The following is a 26,467-nucleotide window of genomic DNA, read 5'->3' as shown; positions in this document are numbered from 1 at the left end:
TTTTTGGGGGAGGCATACTATTCTATTACACAGATACGCATAAAATAAAACTCCGCCAACTTTTTACCAAAGCAAAATGATTTCATAACACAGACATTTAAAATGTTATGAAATCATGAAAACGGAAATGTCATTTTAAACTATCTGAAGACCAAAGCCAGACCAGAATGCAGAGACTTGCCTCCTCGGCAGGACATTTCACTGGCAGATGACAGATGACACTCACCCTTCAGGACCAACACAACTTGCCCATTGAACACTGCATAGAATTGAAAGTGCAATCTGAAACATCTAGGTCTGCCCTGTCTGAAGGGTCACCTCTCTGTGTCTACAAAAGCCAAAACTCAACAGCACACTTGGACAGGAGTCATCAACCAAAACTTCCATACTGCGCTTTCTATCAAGCTTTAGGAAAATCTGCTTCCTGCTCGCTCACAGTCTGAAATAAGCTGAATTTGATTAATTTATAGGCATGCCACAAAGGACATCTTTGGATGGGGCCAAGGACAAGTGTGTCTCAATGTGTATTTCCTGTTGAAAAAAAAATACAGTAACAATACTGTAAAATCTCAGTCACTAGTTAAATGTTAGATTGCCTAGGGCCACGAATAAGCCTCTCCAACTATTTTCAAGACAAATATGAGCCTAAAAATGAAAAATCCTGCCGTACAAGAAGGCTATAAACAGTCTATAGTGAAATACTGATACAAATAGTCTTACTTTTAGAACCAGTTTTATAGGATGTGAGGCTATTTTACTTTTTGCAAGGCTATTAACAACCTCATTTAAAAAGAACAGTAAGATATTGACATTATTGTAAATTACTGAAAAAAAATGCCTCAGTTCAAAATGAATGCAGGAGGTGAGAAATAACTTACACCATATTATTGATTAAAGGAAACTTACCTAAAGGAACCATCCAGATTTGCCCTATGAATGAAACTCAGTTTTGCATCAGCCCAGTAAAGTTTCTGCTCATCAAGATCTATCGTGAGTCCATTTGGCCAATAAATATCTGAATCAACAATTATTTTTCGTGTGCTGCTGTCCATTCCTGCCCGTTCAATTCTGGGTGTTTCACCCCAGTCAGTCCAATACATGTATCTGAAAAAGAAAGCAGAGGTGCACACAAATTAAATCACAATACATGCTGGTCAGCTTTAGGAACAGAAGGAATAGCAGCTCTTTGCAAAGCCCGGAAGTGTATATACATAGAGTGGTGTATATACACAAATGTATATCCCCAATACTTCAACATAATTAACTTACTAACATAAATCAAACCACAGTTCCAGAGGATGCAAAAAAAGTCCTTCATGAGAGCATCTCTCACAAGCATTGCCTCTGCATAATGTATTACCGTTCTCTTTCAATGTTGGGCAGCACCTGATTGTCGTAAGCATTTACAACTGAGTATCATCCTTGTGTGGCCAGTTATTACAAGTTAATATCCCAAATCACATTCTGAAGCAACTAATTACCTATCCAAGCAGGCAATGACCATAGCTGAACTTCCTTTTGCAAGTCTGTACACAGAAAAGAACAAAATCAAGTCCCCTGAAATTTGTTTCTGTCAATAAATAAATCATGAATCCATGTAGACTTAGAATGAGATTAGATTAACTTTTTAGGTGTTTTTTTTCTCCTCCTGTCCATGTCCCAGTTTCCCTGTCATTCCACCTACGGGTAATTTAAGTAGCCTGAATAGAGACAGTAACAGCACTTATCAATTGGAAAGGACCAGATCAAAATGTGGCAAATCACACAACGTCCACATGAAAAGTTGAGACTGTACAGTTAGGAAAGAAATTGTCTGATCAGAAGAGGACAGTCAGTTCCCAGCTGGTAAACATTACCCAGTGTAATGTATCCAGGTTGCAAATTCGGTGTGCCAGGCGTGCAAACACAACACAGCCGACCCCTTGCACAGCCACCTCAGGCCAGTCAAGAGAAACGATATTGCTTTCCCAATGCCAATACAGCCATTTCTGGCATGGTCTGTGTCAGGAAGCCTTTGATCTGAGTGAGCCCTCAAACAAAATTAGGTGTCTGTGCACTGGACTCCCCACCACTCCAGGTTCATCGCGCTATATTAGACCAACAGCAGTGCTGGATGGGCACCAGCTGGGTAAGCGCACTGAGCTACATCTAAGCTAAGTCCTGCTACCACTGGAGCTCCAGAAAAGCATGGTAACGAGGCACCTATTCAGTCTTGTAGAGCCCATGCTTAGCCAGACTTTCATAACCTGGATTATCCCAGACCCTCAGATCCCCTGAAGAAGACAGCACTGGCTATGCAACCACACTAGTAACCACAAAGGAAGTAAACAAATGTGCATTGTGAACACACACAGAGGAAAAAAGCGTCATTGTTTCTTTTATGAAAGAGAATACCATCCACTTTGGGGACGAAGTGGGGACTACATTTGTAATTGCTGTCATGTTGCTCAGCAGGATGTTCTCCCCTTTGCAACAAAAGATGCTCCTGTAAACCGCAGTAGCTCTGTAGCTGCTTCAGGTGCAGCAGGGGCCATCATTTCAGCCGAGGAACAGGCAGCTGTACAGTTATCTCCAGTACATGTCCCTCACAACTCAGGCTTAAAATGCTCTGATCTCCATGTACATACTGCACCCCGATTCAGCCGCACCTCCAGTTCCAGTGCAGTCACAGTACCTATTTAGAACATTCCGATCATAGCAACATATATAATCATTAGCATGTTTATCCCACTGAAGAGGGGAATATAGATAAAAATATAGATAAATAGACAGACAGACAGGTAGAAATGACTCACTTGTATCACACTACACATACACTTGAGTGTGGAGGGTAAAACAAGGAGTTGTCTAGTTGAAATGGCAAAGCTTCCACGCAGATGAGTCCTCAGGCTTCTGAGACAGTTTACCTCAGAGTGGCTTCAGCGAACTCGTGTCCCCAGATGCCTTCCCCAAAACATCTCGGCTCCAGCAGCCAGGATAGACTGATTGCTCCTGAAGAAGCGGCAGCAGTAGCTGAGCTGCCCCAGTGCACAGACCAACCTATGAATGTAAATTGCCACTCATTTTGGTTTTCCTTAACAAGTCAGGCTGTAATTTGTGGCAGCTCAAACTGCGTGAGGAAGCAGCTATTGACAAACAACGGAAGCCAGAGAAAAGCAGACATAAAAGAAATTGTCTACGCAACCAGCTGGTGAATCAGACTGTGAAACTGATCTGGCCAAACACTCATTGTTGGTCAGGTCAAATCAGTTGTCTGATCCAGCTCACCTGCACTAGCTTTAAGAATTCAAAGGACACCTTGAGCCACCTCTACAGGAACAAAGATGGACAAAAGACGGACTGTTGAATTAAGAATAACCTGGCTATTAAAGGTGACTTTGGGTTATATCATATGGCTATGACAGTCCCACGCTTATTCATGTCTTGAAATGTATAAATGCAGACTAAAAAGGAGCTTAGATCAAAATCAAAAATCCCATGACAGTTATTTAAAAGCAAAACCAAAGGAGACAAAACTAGCTAAGTCCAATTAAACCTTAAAAGCAGGTCAAAATAGAAAGGATGAAAAAATATCCCCAAAATTACCCTTGAGCAAAATTCCTCTCCTCAAGCCTCCCACTAAAATTGCAGCCTGCCCTGAAGCTCAATGCATTCCGATGAAGAAAAGGGGAAAAAAAAGTCTGTAAGTCAAAGGGCTCTCATGGCTTTTCTATGATATTAAAGGAGCTCCAGCTCAAGAGCCTCTACCCCAAAAAAGCCCTGTTGCCTAATTTCATAGGTGATGTGTGTTTATCCTTGGCCACACAGAGGCTGCTGACAAAAGCAGTACTTTCAACTTCACACATTAATTTGCCACAGGAAAATGACATCCCTATGTTTTAGCTCATTCACAGGTACCAAGTTCAATCCTCATCAATGCCTGTGTCATTCGAAGGTCTAAAACTAGACAGTATTAGCAAAGTAACTGTACCGCAAAGGAAGGCTAGCAGCATGAAGATGCATTTAGACAACATGCAGGACAATCTGAATGCAGGCAGCGTTCTTTCAAAGCACTTCTCTCCCAGTTGGACTTTTTTAACGCAACATATAAAAGATTATTATTAGCCTGTCGCCACCTCGTCCTGATTGTAGGGTGTCTCTGCAATCCCGTAAGTATCATAAAGCTGATCTTCCTGGTGAACTTTTCAGAATATATCGAGTCTCTGCAGTAATCAAGCATCTACTGAAGTAATGGTTTTGTTCCCCCCACGTGCTGCAAAGCACGCCCATGGTTCATCACAGGAAAGCATGCCAAGCAATGGAACGGCAAAAGCTATTCTTGTCCCCATTTAACCTCCTCCCCTTTTCTAGCAGGTTGCCACCCTTTTGGCAGGCAGCAGGTGCTGAATTGCCATGAATCATAGGAAATCAGCTCTGGTTTGGGGATCTCTTAACACATCAAGACCCTGAACTGGGAGTTTGGATATCACTGTAAGAAGAGATCAGCTGTTCCTGCAGCAGGAGTGGGAGTCTCTGGTCTATGTAAGCCTATTTAAAACCATGCCGCTGCCAGATGGAGCAGTTCCTTCCCTGGTTCCTACCCCTGGTGCCAACATTAGCACCCTACAAGAAAAAAAAAACAAAAAACCTTCAGTTACCTTAGCAAATGATCAGTCTGACCAATGGTCCCACAGCAGTAGTGCTTAAACAGAAGGAACAAATAAAGGCAGCAGCCACACAGCTGAAGCCACCTATGAAACTTCCCCAGAGAAAGAGGCATTACTCTCCAACTCCCCCTAGACAAGTCACTCACAAATTAGGGCCTTGGACTCTACAATTAGCTAGGGCTAATTAAAAAAAAAAAAAAAAGCCATTGTGAGCAAAATTCACTGCTAACCAGCTATCACAAATCAATACTCTTAAAAAAACCCAACCAAACAGCACTAGAGAAGCACTGAACAAAAAGCAGCCCTGGGACAAACTCTTGAGTTACTTTATTCAATTCTTCAGAGATGCTTAAGTGTCTTCTCCCTTACTGGGTTTCAACCTTTAACTCCAGACTTTCAAGGCAAAAAGGAAGGGGGGGCGGGGAGAAGAGATTAACATCTAGTAATAATTTCACAACAATTGCACCAATTCTGTCCCTAAACTGAATTGCACTTTGCTACACCGAAGAAACCAGCAGGAACAAAGCAGAGCAAAAGCCAAAGCTTCAACAGGGAGAAGATGTATATGTATACTTCTTTCTGAACACACAACCACTAACAGTCCACCCAGTCCATCATCCAGAAGCCAGAAGTACTGGACTCAACAGAGTTCGTAAAATTCAGTTACTGCTCTATTAGTAAGCACAGTAGCTGCAAGTTTTGCTACCAAGCTTTCTAGTCAGAATGCAATTAAACAAATGCAGTTCAACTGCAGTCAGCAAGTCACTGGCTTTTGGCGCATACTTAATTACCACATTGAATCAGGGCTTAAATGGTGCTTCAGTACTATCAGAAGGATGGGACTGAAAGCCACCTTGCAAAAATAAATAGAATTTAAAGTTGGTAAACTGCACTCCAGCAATCTTTTTTTTTTTTTTTTTGCCTGCTTAACTCATTTTAAAATTCCAGGTGCAGGAGCAAAAACAGGATGAAGACCATATTTCCCCTCAGTTTTAAAGCTGCAGGTCATTTCTTATTTCCTGGTGCTTCATCTCTCTTGTCATCATTTTTGCAAAGATTAGAAATCACAGCCATGCCCTCAAAGAGCAGCCGATCAGCCATCTGAGCTGGAAGGTATCACAAACATAATAAAAAGCAGCCAACGCTGCCCAAACGCTTTTTCCACCTCCCGAAATGCAGTACGGTTGCCAAACCTTACATAACCTGCTTACACAAAAGGGGCCAGTTGTACAGATGATGTAAATCAGCACAAACTTCTCCAATTTCAACAATGTTCTCGAACTTATACAAGCCCAGGGCACAAAACAGGAGTTTACAGGAAATTGCTATCAAGTTTAGATTCCTGCACATTTAAAACTCACTTCCCCCATCCCACCTTTAAAGTTACAAAAACTCAACTGTGAAATTAAATAGCACCAATTGTTTACAGAAGGGAAAAGAATGGCTATCTTGCATAGCATTAAGCTGCAAATTACTTACTTAAATTACCTCTTTTTTTTTTTTTTTTCAAGCACTGAACTTTGAGACCTGGATGTTCTTGACAAAAAACATTACATCAAACCCAAAAATATGCCACAGCAGGTAACCATCACAACTAATCACACTGTATTCAAAGACACGTATTTAAAGCAAAGCAAACAAAACCCCCGAGAACCACCCTTCTCCACTACAGTTCTACAACGTCTTTTATTCTGACAGGTTTATTCTTTTAAAATATATACTTTACATATATATAGGATGCTATTTGGCAACTGAGAACAAAGAGGAAAAACATAATTGCCTGTCAGCTGATGGATGCTCAAATATTATTGCAATAAAGTGCTTGCAAGAGAAGAGCACATCTTTCCCTGCTCATCCATATGGAAAGGAGTAAGACATCCTAACGATTTCTCAAAGGTAAATAAGCATGCATTCAATACAGCTTCAATAGCCTGTTAAAAAGTCAGGTTACACGACACCATGAAGCTGAAGAATCCTCAGAGAGAGGGACTCAAGAAGATTTCCAAACACATTAAACTAGAGAAGGAGGGCAGCAGTAAGGAGATACTTGCAACACTACTCAGGGGGGTTAGGAAGAGAATTTTCAACTTGGAATGCACTATTACTGCAAATACCTCTGATACGTTGACAAAAAGAAACTGCGCTGGCAGGATTTTCTGGGGAAAAAGGAGGAGTTGCACATGCTTTGTGTGTTATGTGCTTTCCCCTCTAAAAGAATGCCCAGCACATTCATGTGCAAAAACTCTACAGAAAACAGAAAAACTGCAAGAAGATAACATGAGCCCTCATAACTGCTCCTCACAGTCACTAGATAAGGTACAAGAGACAGAGCAATGTAACTTTTTCTTCCCAGACCTTTCTGAGATGAAGAAATATTATATATAAATAAATTATTTCATATTGAAAGCACTTCACAATCAACTCAGCATTATACCACCACTGTAGGGCGGTCAGGGAAGTTGCAGAAAACAAGGTAGGGAAAAGACCTCATGAGGTCACGAGCCCTGCACCAAAAAGGCTGCTTTTTCACAGAATCATTGAATTCCTAAGGCTGGAAGGGACCTCTGGAGACTGTCTACTGCAACCCCACCACTCAAAGCAGGGTCAACCAGAGCAGGTTACCCAGGACCTCATCCAGTCAGGTTCTGAGTATCTCTAAGGTTGGAGACTCCACAACCTCTCTGGGCAACCTGTTCCAGGGATTCACCACCCTCTCAGTAGAGAAGTATTTTTTTTCATTTAAGTGGAACTTCCTCTACTTCAGTTTGTGCCTATTGCCTCTAGCCCTTTCACTGGATACCACCAAGAAGAGTCTGGCTCCATTGTCTTTACTCCTTCACATCACATATTCATACACACTGATAAGATCCCCTGAGCCTTCTCTTTTCCAGGGTAAACAACCCCAACTCAAATCAACCTTGCCTTCTATGGTGGATGCTCCAATCCCTTAATCATCTTTGTGGCCCTTTCTTAGGCTCACACCAACATGTCCACATCTCTCTTGTGCTGAGGAACCCAGAACTGGACACAGTACTCCAGGGGTGGCCTCACCAGCACTGAGTAGAGGAGAAGGCTCATCTCCCTTGATCTGCTGGTAACACTCCTTCTAATGAAGCTCAGGATGCTGTTGGCTTTCTTTGCAGCAAGGGCATATTGCTGGTTCATATTCAGTTTATTGACCCCAGGTCCTGCTCTTCTTTCAAAAAATATGGTTTATTTTAGGAAAGGGAAAAATAGTCCAAATCTCACTACATTCAACCCATTTTAAGACACACTGCAGTAACTCAAAAGTCAGGGGATCCTCCTATCAAAACGTGCAGAATAAACTGTTGAACTCTCTCTCCATCAGCCTGTGAGGTACCTCCCACCCTCTGCCATTCACAGGTAGACCCAGTCATGACTTAACCTCTGACTTAACTACCTCTACCTAAAGTTACGCCCAGATTTCTTCCTCTCTCTGTCAGGAACATTGGATTAAAGCATGTCAGCACCATCCTAGAAATTATGTCTACACATTGTACTGACTTAATGGAGGACAGGGGTCCAGCAAACATATTGAACAACAGTAATTCAATTGTGCAAGTAAGGTGTTGGTTGCTCTCTTACCCACAGATCTCACAACTGCCCTCAAATGTTTAGCTCAAGCCAATGCATTTTATCTATTTCAGTGCGCTGATGCAGTTTAACTCAACGTTTGGGAAAACAGTACACTCAAATGACAGCCAATAATTTGTCAAGGCATGCAATCTAAGCATGTTCATTTGCACGCTTATAATTTTAAACACAATTTAACAAACAAAACCCTGTTTAAGTAGACATTCAACAGGTTACATGGAAAAATTCTTACTCCAGCTTATTCTACTGCTTAATTTTACATGAAAAAATTACAAACATGTTTTGAGTTAAACCAAAGCCACCCATTCATGACAAACAGAATGGTGCCAGTCAGCCAGACCAACATGTTGTATATGCCACGATTTCCACACTGCCTCTGTGCAGCTATAGCTGCACCCATCAAGTCCTCTAATCAAAGAGAATCCCAGCTTCCACCATCAATTTGGTCCCAGAGCCAAAGCTACAAGACCAAAGCTACATTCCTGACTTTACCTGAGAAACCAATGCAACACACACTGGCACTGAGACAACCAAAGCCATCCTGTTGTTCCTTCTATTCCCTTAAGAAATGGTGTAGAAATTAAAAAGAATACCATGATTCCCAGGCTACTTATGAAGACTAAATGTGTACAGGGCAAAGAAGCCTCAGTCTCCGGGACTCAGGATATGAGAAATCACAGAACTTGTAGCAAAAAAAGAGTGCTAACAGGGGAGTGAGTTCGATGGGGTTATTAAGGAAGTCTACACATTTCCACCTCTTCCCCATGCAATTCCAGCTGGGGGGCGGGGGGGGGAAAGTAAATCACTTTTTTCTGCCATCTCTGAACAGGCAGCTCTGCTCTCAAATGAAGCAAATGATCTTTGAACAATGTATGCCCTTTAGTCATATCTATGAGCAGGAAAAGGGAGAAATAAGCAAAAGAGACCAATGAAACATTTATGGAAAGGAAAGGCTGTTACCATCAAGGGCATCCATCTGAAAATTCGAGTAAATAACACTTCCCACAAGAACTTCAAGTTTCTCATGCATGAGACTATATGCAGCTATTTGGCCACACAACATATCAAAAGCTCTCCAAGTCCCAGAAATTACAGCCATACCAAGATACTGGATATGACTCGTAACTAATTTTATGCTTGAGTACTTTTCTTACATTCTAACAAAACAACTGTGCTACTCATATATTCATTGTCATCAGTGTTTCAAATAATTAACCAAAAGCTTCAAAATAATTTTATACTTGAAATTAATTACTAAATAGAGACTCACAGGATATAAACTAATCTCTAGCTTTCAAGGAAGCAATAATCATGTTTCACTCAAAACCGGGGCATCTTCTGCATTTTAACTGAGTAGCCATGAGTAAAAGTAGGAGTTGCTAAAAAGCATAATCTTCACCCATACCATGTTTGATGTTTTTCTTCTCCAGTATTTGCAACAGTCACAAGTTTTTATTCAGTATTCCCCCTCCTCTCAACTATTCCAAAGGAGATAAGATCAGATGATACACTGTTAAAAACATTTTACCATTCAGAGTCATTTAAATCAAAATATTCAAAGTCTCAGTCTACGGCAGCTCATACAGATCAGGCTTCAGCATACAGATCCCAATGATTTCCACACAGAAAGCCAACATGCTTAACCTTAAGTACCATGACATACTGTTGTGTGGGACCAAGGTCCTGGTGAATCAGCAGTAAACACCACTGCAGTTTTATTTAAGTGCTGCTATAAACACAGTTGTGAGTTATCTAAGAACAGCTATAGGTCTGGTTCATGGTTTTGCTGTGACACTGAGGAAACGCTGGATTAACAACTAGGCACGTCTGAGGCTTTTAAGTTTAGACTCTGAACTGAGAGCTTTCTAATCTTGATAGCTGTCCCTTCTAAATCCATTTTTTAATATCCCACTTGTCATATTTAGTCATCCAATCCTTTCCTTCCTTCAGTGCCAAATATAACTTAGGTCAATGACAGTCATTGCTTACAGATTTTGGCTAATTTGCCATAAGCAACCTGAAGCGATGGTTAGGCTGGGCTATGGCACACACTTCCCTAACACTGTTCAGAACTTGATTAGACTTGTTTTAACCTCTAAACTAATGGCCATTCTGCAGAATGCCAAACTGATGATTAATAGCTTTATCCTTTGTACTCAATAATTTTTTTTATTGCTGTTTTCTAATTTGCATCTTATTTCCTTCCCTCAAAGCCTCTGCTATTCCAAAAGGGGAAGACTACTCCATAAATGAAGTCGGTTTCTGCGCTAGTCCACTGGCACTGCCACTGCCCAACAGACCCACACCACGTCATGAAAGACATTTTAAGAACTAAAATGAGGGAGGAAATGTAGAAAGAGATTTGCAGCTTTCCTTCAGCCAGTCAAACCAATTCAAAGGTCCTTGCTCTCCTCCACAAACATCATTTCTACAAACCCTACCAGCGTTAGCATGCCAGCTCAGGTATGGCCAATTCAACAACCCAAGTGACTACACCAAGTGAAGACTGCTGTTACACACACACAAAAAAAACCACAAGACAGCATGGTTTTTTTGGAGGCAATCAATTTTTATTTTTCTTTAAAGTAACCGTTTCACAGATGTCTGATGCAGCTCTTTGTGCTTCAGCAAACAGAGGGGGCAGAAACTTCTCAAGCAGTACTGTCTGCTGAATAAGCCAAACCATAGAAAATACAGCTTAAACTTGAACAGTAAGCTTGCTCCAGAAGATATCGCAGCAGCCATCACACAACTAGGAACAAATTCAAGATTTATATTGACCAAAGTAGATGTTTCTAATAGATTGTAGGCTTTAATAATGTGAACTAACTACTTCATTAAGCACTTAGCAGTGAAAATCAGATATGAAGATTATGGATATGCTACAGCTTCTCAGAATCAGAGCCCTGTGTTACATACAGGTTGAAGGTAGCAAGCCTTGAGATTTAGATTTAGAGGTCCTAGATTTTATGACCCTTGTCAATACACATTCTAGGCTGTTCAGATCTAACACCTTCCCTACAGGACTGAGAATTAACTCATTTGTTTTGGTTATGCATTCACACATTCTTTTGAAAATTTATTTTCAGGGAACTGAAGTTTTCTTGCCTCAACACACAATAAGGATTTGCTTCTGAAATGCATTCCTGCTTCCTCACACAACATTCATAATATTTAGGTTCTTTACTGTGTTGCACAGAATTTGAGCTCTCTCTTTAGTTGGGCTTGAGTAAAATCTTTACATAAACTAACTTAAGCTTTGTTAGAAGCTGCTGTCCTGAAAACACAGAAATACTTACACAAAAGCGGCGAACTCAAACTTAATAAAACACCAACACTACTGAATCCCCCATCAGTGGTCCACCTAGCAAGAATGTATATAAATGCTAATGTTCTCCAAAAAAGTGCCAAGAATTTTAGCCTAATGTCTTCCATTAAATAAACTCAGCTTCACATAACCCACACCAGGTCTGGGATCTGGATGTTCAGAACAAAATGTCAGTGAATTTGTAGAAAAATGTTTTGTACTCTCCTCTGTCTGCTTAGTTTATCCTTAATTTCAGGGAAGCAGAATAAGCAGTTTATCACATATTCTGCCTCCTTTTGTTCCTAGAAGATATAGTGGATCTAGCAAGAAAGCTTTAAGGTGTATGGGAAAGAATGCCATGTTACATATTAAGCAGCTGCCTGTTAATTATGATACTGTCTCAGAGCATCAGAAAATCCTGTACAATTAATGATTTTCACTAGCTCTGGGAAGAGTAGAGACCCACAGATGTCTCTCACAGCTTGCCTTAAAAGAAAGAAATTTTAGAAATGCTCTGAATGATTGTTGGGGGAGATGACATCTCTCTTTCGAGTTACAACCTTCAGATAAGCATTGCCTTTAAAGAAGGAACGTAGGTTGAGTGCGGAAACGATGAAGCTCTTTAAAAATGTCATTACACCAAAAACATCCAACTTGCTATTTAGCAAGCCTGCCAAAACATAAAAAAAAAAATCATACTTTTGAATGTCAGCCAGAAATCACAGAAAAATAGGCTTCGAAAGGAATCTCGAGAAGTTAACTAGTCCATCTCCCACGCCCTAAGGCTTGGTCATTGCACCTATAATGTTCCTGAGAGATGATCCCTGTATATTCAATACATTCTCCTCTATTCTCTTGAACTAGTCTATGTCTTGAAGAATCGCACTCAAAATGGAATAAAACCTCTTTATCAGGCAAACGCCACGCTGGACATAACATCCCACTGCGAACACCACAACATGAAATGGAGTCCTCCATCTATCTCTGCAGAACAGCCTTACTAAAGCTAAAAGAGAAGAGAAGGTGTCACCAGTCTGCACAAGGACACGATATTTTGTCAACAGAAGGAAATCAGATTTGACACAGAGCATTCTTGACAAACCCATGTTTGGGTACTACTAGTATCGGCTAAGCATTTACAAACTGCTTATTTGTCCCATTTTTCTTCTGGAAACTGAAGTTGACTGGCCTATACCTAATGAAGTTTTCTTCCTCATTTTCTAAGCTTCCCCCCACTTCTCCAGAAGAAACTGCTAAAAGGCCAAAATCACATCTATGGAAATTCTTCCAGACCGAAAAGTAAATGTCTAGCAACTTTAAGACTGCATCAACCAGTTTTAAGAACCCTAGTCTAAATTTCATCAGATTTTATGATCCAGAAAAAAACCCACAAACTTACTGAAGTGCTCTAATCTAATTTTAGCACAAATTCTTACTTTTCTGTCAGCTGTAGTAACTGCATTAGCCACTTGATCACAAAGACTTATCAACAAAAAGACGAATGAAAAGGTACTAAATGGTTCTTTTTTCCTACTGTTATCCACTTTCCTTCCCCAGAAAATACCAGTAAACAAGGAACAAGTGGTTCTAGGGGAGCTCAAACCCAGAGCCTGCTGCGCCTAAATCAAACGTAATGATCACTACTTCACAGATGCACCTATGAAATATTTCAAAACTACCATGTGAAATGAAGTAGTTGTAAAAGCAAATTAAATTTGAATGTTTTATTCCACAAATATACACGATGTATGGTTTTTTTGGTTTATTAAGTTTACTATATTAGATAGTTATTTGGGCAAAACTGCCTTTAATTCAATAGGACCCTTGTGCAATACTGGATTTTGTCACTTTTACCCAGAAGAGCAGCTCTATGGAGGCCGATTTTAACTGACCATAGAGGGGATGAATTGGTTAATTATAAAGGATACATGTATCTTCATAATGCATTTTCACAGGCCATTTATTTATGTTGCTTTGTTGCACTGGATTAATACACAAATCAAACAGGCTAACAATTAGAAATGTCTGCTACAAGTTAAAACCGATAGAGGTGTTTCATATAAAGCTGCTGCTCCCAATGGAAAAAAAAAACCCAACGTGTAGACTGAACTAACGTTCAGGACAGCAGCACTGGCAACCCAAGGAAGTGATGTGCGCAAAAGTCAGGAGAACTGTCATTCTCTCCTCATCTCAAGCAATTTTGTTGACCAATACCAGAAAGTCTCAAGGCGACCAGCCCACATGCAGACATCTACATTTTTGGCAAATGAATCTTGTTCCTTATATTAGTCCATTCCACAGTAACTGTTCATACTTGCACACCTTCCCTGGAGGAGTAAATGCAAGATACTTAGAAGTAGAGAAGTCCTCCAGGAAGGAAAGAATAGGCTACCACAGACCTATGGAAAGGCAAAACTAAGGTAAGACACCCAACATACACCAAAACGGTGTTTTCTGTTGTTACGCTTAATGGATTTTGTGTATGTTTAAGAAATGCTGCACATCTGTTCTGCACACAGTATTGCTGCAAAGAACCGCCTTTCAAAGTCATGCAAAATAAACCACACCTGCATCCTTCCTTCTTCCAAACACAAACAAGGATTAGATTTGCAGAAGCACTGCAACTTCACCATCACCACTGATGATTTTAAAAAGGCTCTCGTTTTGACCTGTACCAACAATACTTTCTCTCTCAGTTGTTATAATCCAGTTTTCATTAAAAATAACAATTTCACATTTCCTGTAGGATAGGAGCAACATACTACCAGAAATCCCCAGTTAATCCCTTCAGTTTTTCAAAACAGGAAAGTCAAAAAGCACATAATATGGCATGAAACGTATTGCCATGACCAATATTTAAGCTACCTTAAAGAAAATAGTCAAAAGGCAAGGAACTATATCCACTTACAAGATGTTAACCTGGCACTGGTATTTCATGGAAAGCGCCATTCCACTCTCTCTGATTTACCTCATTATAAAATACTCAATTTAACATCATATTCCCTCTTTAAATTATACTACTAAAGTCTAGATCTAAAGTTAGTCTTCAGCATTACTTAACTCTGCATAGATTACTTGCTGTCAGGATACACACAAGATTCCTGCTAATTTATTTAAAATACTTCCATACAGCAATTTGCTATGGGAAGAATTCCTTCCACCTAAAGGCATCCATAGTGAAGTCACGATTAAGAGCACAGGGTCCCCTCTGGAAAAGTCCTTTGGTCCAACAAAGTCACTCCACTTTTCCTTTTACTGATTATTGCTGTACCTTTTCACCAGTTACCTGAACGATACAGGCAGCTCCAGCATTTGACATGTCAACAAAACTAAGGATTTTGTTTCTTTGGGTACACACAGTTTCATTTAGTACTTGTACGTCCTTTACATATTGATCATAAATGTACCCATAACGCCTCACATTCATCTGGGAAGCCTTATGCAGGAACCACTGCAAAAACAACCTGACAAAGTTCCAGCCTGTAGCAAGCATGGCAGTTGCTGACATGGCAATCTTAAGTTGCCCTCTGTTGCTTAGTTTCAGTCTTCACTTCTCACACACCTGAAGAAGGTGGTTTCTCAAGAGACTGTCTGTCTCCCAGCGTAGGATAAACTACTTTATATTTGTGGTTTATCCTAAGCCCTTGTATTAACTCAGCATCCCTTTGCAAAGAGGCCAGACTCGGTGAAAATGTCAGCTGATGCCAGATTTTCTTACAGATGAGAAACATACCTACACATACCATACAGAAGAAGAAGATAAAGTGATCCCTGAGGAAGAGTTGTGAAAACGGCAGCAGATCAGTGGCAAACCACCTCACTTGTATGGATTTCTACACACAAAAGAAGTACACCTCACTACTTCTCTTTTCCCCTTATCCCGGGGGTCCATCTAGCACAGCAGACCTTCAGTCATCACTGCAATGAATATGGGGCGCAAACTCCACAACATCAGTACTATTTGCACACAGGGATAGCAAATAGCACATGTGAAATGGTGGAGAGTATTGAAGAGGGAGGGAGGAACCATACAGAGATACAAGTATTTTCAAGGGCACTAGAAGTGACACATCCAGCCTGCTCCCTTATTACTTCCTAACCTGGTCACCTTACAGCATTGAGAGTTCCTGGTTTCACCTGGATTCTTTTACTTGCCGGCACAAACATGAGTATTCAACATCACCACTTAAAAATATCCTGATTTTGTTTACCAGAGCATAGCAAGTGAGAATTCCTGTTTTGACTCATGCACATTTACACACTTTGCTGTCTAGATACATTAAACAGACATCACATATCAAATGAAAGTTAACTTACCAGACAAGATAACTGAGAAAATAACAATAAAAAAGGCTTGGAAAATTACTTTTCAGAAGTGCAATGGAATAAGTCAGGTAATCATACTGGTTGAATATTTGGCTTGGCACCTAAGAACAGCTGTATTTTTCTTTTTGGCTCTATGTCTGGGCTGTCATTTCTTGCCACAAAATATTTAAGCTCAAACATATGTTCAGCTACAGATCTTGAGAAAAATACCTTGGGAAAATGTAAACTGAAACAAAAGTTCTTTTTCAGAACTAAAAACTCAACATAAATCACCACTGTATCCACTTAAGCATTTAAGTCAAATTAATATTTACCCATGAGCAGGATCCAAAGCTATTGCCCTGGGCTGATCAAGGTCTTGCCAGAAGAGGACTTTTCTAGATGTTCCATTGAGATTAGCTACTTCTATCCTATTGGTTTCTGAATCCGTCCAGTAAAGTTTTTTCCCAATCCAATCACATGCCAGGCCATCCGGGGAAACCAGACCAGAAATGATGACATTCTGCACCACATTCCCAGTTTGGTTAATGTAAGTTTGCTTGATGGCTTCTTCGCTCACATCTGTCCAGAAAACGATGCCTTGCGAATACTGGAAGTCAACCGCAGCAGCATCCTCTAAACCACTGACCACCACAGTGGACTCCAGCTTTGTGCCCCCAGCATCCACGAGTCGAACATCCCGCCGGTTGGCAAAAAGCAGAAAGGGAGATGCTACAGAAGAAAAAAACGAAAACATGTTAGTATTATTGGCATCTGCAGATGTTAAAGCATGAGTATGAATATGGCAGAGGAAGATTTCTTTTCCCAGATCAGCAGGGCAGGCAGCACAGCAGAAGGAATGTGGAAGTTTCACATGAGAGAAAAATGCAAACTACCCAAAAACCTCTTCCTTCCACATGTCAGACAAAGGAGTAAAAGACAGAGGGAAGAGCAGGTCCAAATCTATATCTACAGGATACGGATAGCATCTTCAACACAGAGTTCAAACTGAGGCCCTTCAACAATATCTTCTGTCAATCCACAAACCCAGGTTTAGAATAAAGTCTTCACGGTTTAAAAGCTTGGTTCACCCAGCTGGAAGTAGTAACACCACACAAAAGGCAAGTTCTGATGCCTGGAAGCAGGCTGGAAGCTAACAGTACCAGACACAACACCCTGAAATGCTCCTACCAAGTGCCCTCCTAGATGGCAAAGACTGTAACAGAGGTTCAGAACTACTGTCTTCTCCCCTGCACCACAATGAGAGAGAAATTCAAGGAAGAGTATGAAGGAAGACAATGATGTGGGTTGTGGAAGTTTGTGGGGACTGCTGTTAGCTGGAAGAGGCAGCTAGAGCAAAAGGACAAAGGTTCTTGCTGTTTGAAGCTGTAAGTGGGTGGTGGAAGCTAGAGTCCTAGTACTAAATGACAGGGAACAGGCTTTGAAAGGGGAGCTAACTTATGATTGATGCAAAAGCTATGGGAAGCTTAAAGGCATGTCAAAATGACAGCTGTAGACATATTCCAGCAGTACCTGCACGAGTTCTAGATCTCTTGTGTGCGAGGTTCAGCTGGACAATGACATGACCTCAGTGGATGACGCTGGCATTCACAGACAGAAGGAAAGTAGGTGGGGAGAGAGACTCATGAGAGGCAAGGAAATTAACCTCGTTGAGTTGGATCTGACAATAACACATACAGAATCAGTAGTAACACTGGCAGAGATTTTAGCGTAAACAAGATGACACTTCTGTCATACTAGATCTCATGTGCCGTTATACTCAGAGAGAGAGATAAATCTGTGCTTGCAATTGAGGCTGCCCTCCACACTCCGAGAGGGAGAGAAAGGAGTGAAGGTCTGAGTCCTACAACTCCTCCCTCCGCTCCCCATGCAGAATATTACAAAACTCTAGCAGAGGGAGAATGTAAAGATCGTCTGAAGGACCACTATGGGGGGAGGAGGCATGATTCAAACAGAGACGAAGGCATGATTCGGCCCAACCGCTTCTTCCAGAAAAGGACATTAAATAGACGTACTGCAGAACATTCCTTCCCAGCCGTATCAGCCAGACTGATAGCCAAGTTAACCACTTCACTTCTCTCCTAAAAGTGCAGACTTGCTTCTTCATCCAGCAGTAAACAAGAAAAATAGTTATCTGCAGATATGGCTGGGAAGGCAGCAGCCAAGTACAATGATGCCCCCATACGGGCCACAGCTGTGAACACCACTGGCAGCTAAGGAGAATGCCAGTATTTCACAAAAAGCCACTAAATGCTGGAAGTAATGGAGCTCTCTCAGCTTCTCCTCTGACTGCCAAAGTCTGGTAGGGATCTTACGTCATCAAACGGAGAGCTATTTTCATTTGCCCCTACTGTTTATCACCTTGAACCCCAGTACCCTTCCCACTCCCCCCCCAGTTCTTCTAACTCAAGCGGCAGCTGCTGGAGTTCTACACCAGTCAACTGCTGACTCCTAGCTTCACATGACAATCATTTCACTTGATGCTGCTGCTTCCAATGCGCACCCAGCAGAGGTCCAAACACTTGCCACTAAACTCAAGGAACAACACACAGAACAGAGCAGCAGCAACAGATATGTTATTTCATCTTCTATGGCTTCAAGCCTGTGATATAAATACCTTTAGTTTCAAATTCCTGTTACTGTATATAATACATGAGAGTTAGCTCTTGCTACTGTCTTTCAGATTCAATTCCTCCTGCACTTTTAAAAGACGACAGTTTATACGAGGTCTGAGTTGCAAGTCTGCTATGCTGGCAGCCCTGCCACATGCTATTGCCTTTTTCATGAACTCTGGCTCCAGCTACACGCTCACTGGAGAGCGTGTGCCACTGCATGGGTCAAAGTGAAGTACCTCTTTGACAACAGCTTATGTATTTATGTGCAGACCAAGGATCTCAGAATCGACAACTCAGCTTCAGATGAACTTAAAAACATGCATAAAAATTTGGCCTTTTATTATTATTCTGCATGTCCTTTTTTTCCCACAAGTCAGGAAAGAGATAGATTTATTTTTCTTTTTGGAGGAAGTCTATGCTGATGAAAGTAATAAGGAAAATTTAAATCAGCTGGCGGTTTTAGTGAGGATCTTGGACAGCAAAGACACAGACAACTGTTATCATGAATGTTTCACTGAAAATGTAGTATCTTTGTTTTCTGCAATATATAACTCAAGAAAGTTTATACAGCTTGAGGAGAATTATTTGTTAAGAACTGATGTCTCAGTATCACTCATCTCATTTCCTAACTTACCAAGCCCTCCCCTCTGTCATCTTTAAAAACACTAGGAATAATATCATGAAAGCCCGACAGGTTAGTTATTGAAAACAGAAGAAAAAATGTCTAGAATGCGAAGTGCTTGTTTTCTTCTCTGCAACTCACTGGTTCCCCATAACCATGTCTATTTTAAGTGGCACTGTACCAAACCATTTGAACACTTGGAAAGTTTGATGTTAGCGGGCTCTGTTTAAGACACAAGTTCTTTGGGGCAGAGAACTTCTCAAATTATGCACATCGCCTCACAAAACCAGCCCCATATTCAGCCAAAGATCAAGGCCGTAAAAAGTCTATGTACAAATTTTTAAAAAATATTGTCCCAAAAATGTGTTTTAACGAATATGAACAGATGGATTTTCATCTAGACATTTCCATGCTGAAGCCATTATTAATGCTACTACAAAGGAAAAAGGAACCTGAAACATCAAGTCCAATCGATAGCAGAGGAACTCAACAGCTTCTTGACTAAAGATCAGACATGAACAATGTCTAATCCAAGCAGTATCAATATTACCCCAGCTCCCCATCCCTTTCAAGAGATTTCCTCCCCACTGATGCACACATTAGGGCAACAGCATACAGGTAACATATTAACCACTGTGTTCTCTGTCACTTCTGTGCTTCAGAGTCGCTATGAACACCCAGCAGGGAAATCACACTGCCCTGCTTGCAATTGTGTTAAAATTTTACTGCGTTTATGCACTGATGTAAACTGATTGATTATTGAAAATGGCCAGAGTTTATCCCTTTTAAGAACAAATGAGTATTCAATTTCCTTTGGAAAAAACAAAAGAGGTAAAGGCAGAACTCTAATTTTGAAAACCATATTCACTTCTCTGCTCCTCCCTACCAGCCTATTTTATTCACTCCACATTTTATAAAAAATGGTTGCAGAGCCCTTTTAGAGCATTGCTGGTATGAAAAAAAAACCCAACAACAAAAAACAGTGATCAAAACAAGTAACTGGTTCTCAACACTGATTCTTGCCTGGAATGCTGCTAAAGAAACACAGGCTCTCCCAACTTTAAAAATAATGCAAAAGTCAGAAGAGCAATTAAATGCTTTGTTTCCATGGCCTTGCATTTAACACTTCAGGTCAGAATGTGATGGCTCACTAGCAGGCAAAGCTAGCTCTGGTAACTCTGCAGCTTCGACTAAATACAACTTCCAAGATGTCCCAAGAAGAGTTCACAGAACTTTTCAAATTTCCAACTTTCCCAGTTAGTAAGCAGTAAATCTGAAAGAGGCAACCAAGAAAGCAGATGCCTTTCTAGAAGGATAGATGCACAGCATTTAGTTTCACAGAATTACTAAACTCAACAGTTTAGCAATTCAAAAGACACATTCATACTCTATGTGATTATAACCAACAGGTTTTTTAAGGCATTAGAATGAGAAACAAAGAAAGCTCAAAAAGCAACAAAACAAATGGCATTGACCAAAAGCTTGATTTGCTGTGCCATCAACAAACCATCCTAGAGATTCATGATACATGGTGCAAGTTTGTTTATTTTGAATCCCACGTGTATGTAGAATCAAAGGTTCACTTCCAAGAACATGCAGACCAATCTCCTTTCAAATCATGCTGTCTTCTCAATCCTGAACTGGGCTTGAAGGCCCAGAGAACACCCTCATCCTTGGTGCATTTAACTCTTTACTGCACAAGGCAAACTGGAAAGCCAGTTAACAGCAGTTTCTGAGGAGAGGGATGAGGGAGATCCAAAAAAACTAGCAACAACTTTGATTACCGTTGACCTTCAAATGAGCTTATCTGTTACACAACAAGAGGCAATATCCCTTGCTTGAGAAGTTATTCCATGGTTAGAAAGTTAGGAGACTCAAAGGAACACGTAGCATTATGCTCTATTTGGATCAGCAATGCTCCCGACAACTGCAAATTGCTTGAAAAGGGAAACACCAGCTTCTATTTTGAAAAGAGAAAAGAATAAACAGTAAGAGGATGAATGATGAATGTGGAGGACAAACTGTTTATACTCAGTCTATTACCACCCGATTGAAAGGACAACATTTAATGTAGTTACAAAAAAAGAAAAAAAAAACACCAAAAAAAACCCAACAGAGCTGTATTCTTCTCAGGAAACTTAGAACAGTTCATATTTTTCCGTAATAGGCAATATTTAAAACCTCTGTACATAGCTGGAGTTCACAATCCTTTGACAAAGCAAAAAAAGAACCTGAAATCCCACAAATTATCAAATGAACTCTAAACAGATAATGGCCTAAACTGTAGAAAGTTACAGACGTCTTGCAGCAATTCTACAATCTCACTTGGATCATGCAGTACTTGATCAACAGTACTTTATTCTAGAAAGACATTATTTCTATTCAAAAACCCACCAATTTTCCAGTGGTTTTCTGTTAACTGGAAAACACACCCTTGACTTGATAATGGAGCTATCTACACAGAGGCTTATTGCACAACAGTGTGAAAATAGAGCTTCTCATCAGTCTATTAACTGGAGAAAAGGAGACACTCCTGATCAAGCTGATTAGGAATCAAGCATAGGTTCAATTTCCAGCTTTGCTCTTGATCTCCTGAATGCTCTTGGGCAAATCTTCTGTTCTTTGTCTGTGTTTAATTACTGAATTTTAATTGTTTTACCTGCATCCGGAAAGCTGTCTTGTGCAGACATAACATAAGACTGTCGGATGTGTACACTTTACATATAATTCATTTGGTTGACCACCATAAACAGTATCAGTTTTAGCACGTCTACCATAGTTCCCTTACCACCACCTCTATCACATTCATAAGCGATACAAAAAAGCATGTTTTTTAAATGCACTGAGGCTTAGACTCCTCTGCACTTCACCGTACATAAAAAGGCAGTAATAATCTTTCTTTTTCTCTGCCTTCCATCCATCTCTTAAAAACATAAGCTCCATGAAGTATGGCAAGTCTACTGCCATCTGCCCAGCTGTAACTACCTTCCAACAGAACAGGCCAGTGTGTTGCTTCTGAATTCAGCCATTAACTTTCATTTTTTGTTTTAATTGTACCAATCCCATCTACAGCACTTAAATTTTATGAAGGGCTTCAGGGGTACCCATTAGCCCCAGCAAAGCGACACAGGACAAACAACTAAAAATTGCACTGTATGATCTTTGCCATTAGTTTCAGTAATAGTTCTGAAAACCAGTTTGACAGGGCTCAACTCATTTACATATTAAGACTAAGATGATCGTGAATTATAATCAACAGAGCATTTGTCATCAGTTGCTGGTTAGCAGCAAAGCTGCAACAGTTCTAAGACAAGCTGAGCAAGAGAGTTTTAAAAAGTTATATTTATACTACTGCTTCATACTTGTTGACATGCCTACATTTTGTCTCCTTCACCTTAAAGCCAAAATAGAAAGACATGAGAATACTGGGACATGTGCATGATTCCTACTCTTGAAAGCATCAGAAGTGCAGAACACACACAAATCCTACGCATAGCACAAGAGAAAAGCCTTACTTAACAATTCTTAACCCAGTTAACTAGGCTAGAGGTCATGGAAAGGTTTAACTGTGCTTTTAAGAAAAGTGACCGAGGATCTTGGGAGCGTGGTACACAACATAAAATGAAGATCACATTTTAATAAGCATACAAGCTAAAACAGCCATCCAAAGTTACAGTATGTGCAACAACTTCTATTTTAAATATTATTTCAATTCTTAACAGGACAAATGCATAGGGACCTCTGTGGTTAAGCCATCTGTACTGCTGGACAGAGAGACTAGCATATAATTCTTGCACCAGTCAATGTCCCAAACCGCAAAAATATTCATTACCAAGGAACAAAAACACCCCCCCCTCCTCTGCCACAGGCACAGAGATGGTAAAAAACAAACATGTCAAAACTTTTGCACCCAAGGGTGTACAGTCTTATGGAAACTCTAAGACAGGATATGGAGTAAGCACGCATTAGCTTTCTATACTTAAAAATAGCTGCTATGCAGAAACAAGACAATGTAGGTAGGGTCCTAGCAGCTATAAATTAATCAAAGAAACCGGTTCTACAGCACAAAGTGATCCCTCTTGTCCAGCTCTAACTCTTTTGGAGAATAAGGAGGCTTAGACCTTTGATGTATAGCGTAAGGCTCCTTCCAAACATTGAGGGAAGGAAGTTATTCCACATGCTGTCACCCTTTTGGGCGTTATCTCCATTTTTCATGGCTTAGCTCAAGAGGAGAGAGACAGCAGCTGGTGGCAGGAGGAAGCTCACATGCCAGGACACACAGACACTACTGGAGCCATAAAGATGCAGGAAAGAAGGTAAAAAGGAGAGAGATTCAAGCACGGAAGAGAAAGGAAGGTAATCAAGAGTTTAGCCAAACCTGTCTCCTAAAATCAAGCACAACTAAAAAACCCAGTCTGACACCTTGCTAGGCAAGAAGGGAATACGGCATGTATAAATCCCACAGATACACATAAGTTTATTTTACTCCTTTAACGCAACTGTTATATATTTAGCAGGAAAAAAAGAAGTTTTTTTCTTAAATACTCTAAGCTCTGCATTCTGGACCCTGGTCCTTTTTACTGGCAGCTGCTGCTGCTGCAGAGAATCTGAAATCACCAACTTCAAAAGACAGACTACATGTTGATCTTCCTGTACTAACTGCACATACTCAACCCAAGTTTAAACTTGCCAGATACAGTCCTCCAAAGAATAGAGGGCTATTGCTTTCATCCTCAAAACACATTATTGTAGATAAGGTGAATTCCCAGTGTAATTACTAAATTATAGAATATTCTTGCTGCAACACAAGAGGTAGGTGGTAGCAGTTTCTAGAGCGCAGGACTAAAAAAATCAGGGCTCCTTGGTTTCACTCCCACATACACCCCCTTAGCGAACTTGAGCTGGTGCTTCAGCCCAATGATTTGTAAAAATCATTCCAGCTGCTACAAACTTACCCTTCCTTCTGCTGTTAATTATCTCAAAGGGCTGCCATGAAGCCTACTCATGCTTGAGCAAGGCACCTGAAGATCTTCCAGCAGAAGGCTCCACGATGCACTCAGTTTTTCATTCCTGACACAGCTAAGACTTCTCCTCTCTGTGAATCAGGGACTGAGTGTGGGTCAGTGAGCTGTGAAAGAACGGCTATTCAGTGATGGCTGGTTTATAGTACTACTTTAAGAGGAAAATACAGTCCTTCCCCAAATTCCATCCCATTCCTCTAACCCTCCAGCTCAATTCATTTGATAGCAATTTCCCTCTCCAAACCGTGAAACAAAGTGTTCTGGTTATCAAGTAAGGAGGATTCATTTCCATTTTATCTGATTTTAGGTAGAATCAAGGTCTGAAATTCAAGGGGAGACAGGATTGTTATTTTAAACCACTAAGAATATCCCACATTTATACACATTGTGTGCAGCAGATGTCAGGCAATTTTTGTAAATTTTACTCTTTACCAGCCTATATTTTAAATTGTTTACATGGTCACACCAGGCATAAACCGATGCAAAGTAATCCAATCCACACTAGTATCCCATATTATGAAATATATTTGGTGCCAGTTTCATTTAAATGTGCTAAGTATCATCTTCAGTATCACTGCTGAATACTAGAAGACAGCCAGGATCTCAGCGATCTATTTGCCATCAGGCTATACTAAAAGGGAGGCTGTTCATCCATCAATGTACCTACATGAAGCAACATGGCTTTAGCCACAAATATGCTGGGGGGGGGTTATGTAAATAAATTATGTAAGTTTAAAGGACATCTGGTTTAGCAGCAGCAAGCTGGAAAGGGTCCATAGAAAAGTATAAAATAAAAGTTTTAAGTGAGTTTAGAAAACATACGAAGTTTGCTCTTCTCATCTAGGAGAGGAGCTGGGAAGGCAGTGAGATAAAGAAGAGTAAAACAACAGTCCAACCAGTAAATACTTTTATGAGAGACTGAAGTTCATTTATTCTTAGCCACTGGAGAAAGGACACACTAAAGAAATTAGATCAGGTTAGGCTTTGGGTTTTTCATTGACAGGGGAGGGAATGCAGAGATGATGCAGAGAGAAACGTGCTCCGAAGATACTGGAGCACATTACAGAAGCTGCAGAATTGCTTGCTACAGGTCATTTTTAATAGCAGTTGGATAGCCATTCCCCAGGTATGGCTTTTGTACAATTAATTCCTGCCTCAGCAAAGGAGTTTCATCTGTGTGTCTTGAAATCGAAGACCAAAAAAAAAAAAAAAGAGAGCTCAGTGAACTGAACTCCCCATACCATTTCACTGAAAATCTTGATTACAAGGGTGTGGGGTTGCTTGTGTTTATGCTTGGTTTTACACAAAACAGTTTTAAAAACTCTCCCAGTAACATAATACTCACATCACTGTTTCTGTTGCCCTCCTGAAGGAGATTAATTTAGTAGCTTTATCAAATACTAACGCTAAAATATTGTTAGGTAAACTGCTAGCTACCTTTTATTTTTTAAATAAACAAGCAGTAATTTTTTTTTAAATCTTGTTATATTTTCTGGATTGTGTAGGGTTCCCTCCCAATAATGACAGGGTTTTAGGAAGACAACAGATTTACTTCAGACTGTTGGTTTTGTTTGGCAGCCTACAGTTTTTAAATAATAAAGTTAGCAGTAACAACAAAATATAGCACTGATTATATACCATTTCATCTCCATTGGCCTGAATTAGTTCATTTAGCTTGGTCAAGAGATGCCAAAGGATTTCCCTGAAGAGCACGCTCTGAAGAAGTCCAGCAAAGGTGCTTTATACAAATTATGAAACTTAGGATTTGTTCAGATTGTCTGGGATGGCAATAAAATGTTTTAAAACTCTCCAACAGCACACTCTGAACTTACTCATTATTGTTTTGTCCTGTTTCTAGTTACATTACCTACCTCAAGTAAAAATCTTCACATACCAGAAAAGCCAAATGATTGGATTCAGTGTGCATAATTTAGTGCACTTCCACCTCTGCAGAGGCTGGAAGCAAGCTATGTGTGTTCAAGATCACTTTTCTATGGACACATTATTTTAAAGGAGGGTTCCTCAAACTTTTGTCTTTTCCCACAGACCACCCATTAAGCACGCCACATGAACTCCCATCCTGGTGCACAAGGCAATGGCGCTCTCAGACTGTCCTTAATATCCCTGTAGCAAATACTGAAATTGGTTACATGGAACAGCATATTTCATCTTCTTTTAACACAGCTTAACAGCTGGAAAGGAGGACAGCCAAGTCCATGCGAGCAGCCAACACTACACGGACCACCAAGTAGCATACAGAACATATTTAGAGATTCACTGAAAAACTAAACAAAAACCAGAATATCAGCCATGAT

General features: G+C 40.4%; 1 protein-coding gene across 1 annotated transcript in view; it reads right to left on the bottom strand.

The window, feature by feature from the left end:
• Nucleotides 1-26,467, bottom strand: part of LRP5 (LDL receptor related protein 5) — a 165,049-nt gene that overhangs the window by 111,277 nt on the left and 27,305 nt on the right. The window contains exons 2-3 of the mRNA XM_050898048.1: nucleotides 16,209-16,605; nucleotides 907-1,104 (exon numbers count right to left, since the gene is read on the bottom strand). Coding sequence (XP_050754005.1) covers nucleotides 907-1,104; nucleotides 16,209-16,605 — 595 coding nt within the window. The remainder of the gene's footprint in view (nucleotides 1-906; nucleotides 1,105-16,208; nucleotides 16,606-26,467) is intronic.

This window comes from Gymnogyps californianus, chromosome 5, assembly GCF_018139145.2.
Source record: "Gymnogyps californianus isolate 813 chromosome 5, ASM1813914v2, whole genome shotgun sequence".
NCBI lineage: Eukaryota > Metazoa > Chordata > Aves > Accipitriformes > Cathartidae > Gymnogyps > Gymnogyps californianus.
This window is presented reverse-complemented; position numbering and strand designations above follow the sequence as displayed.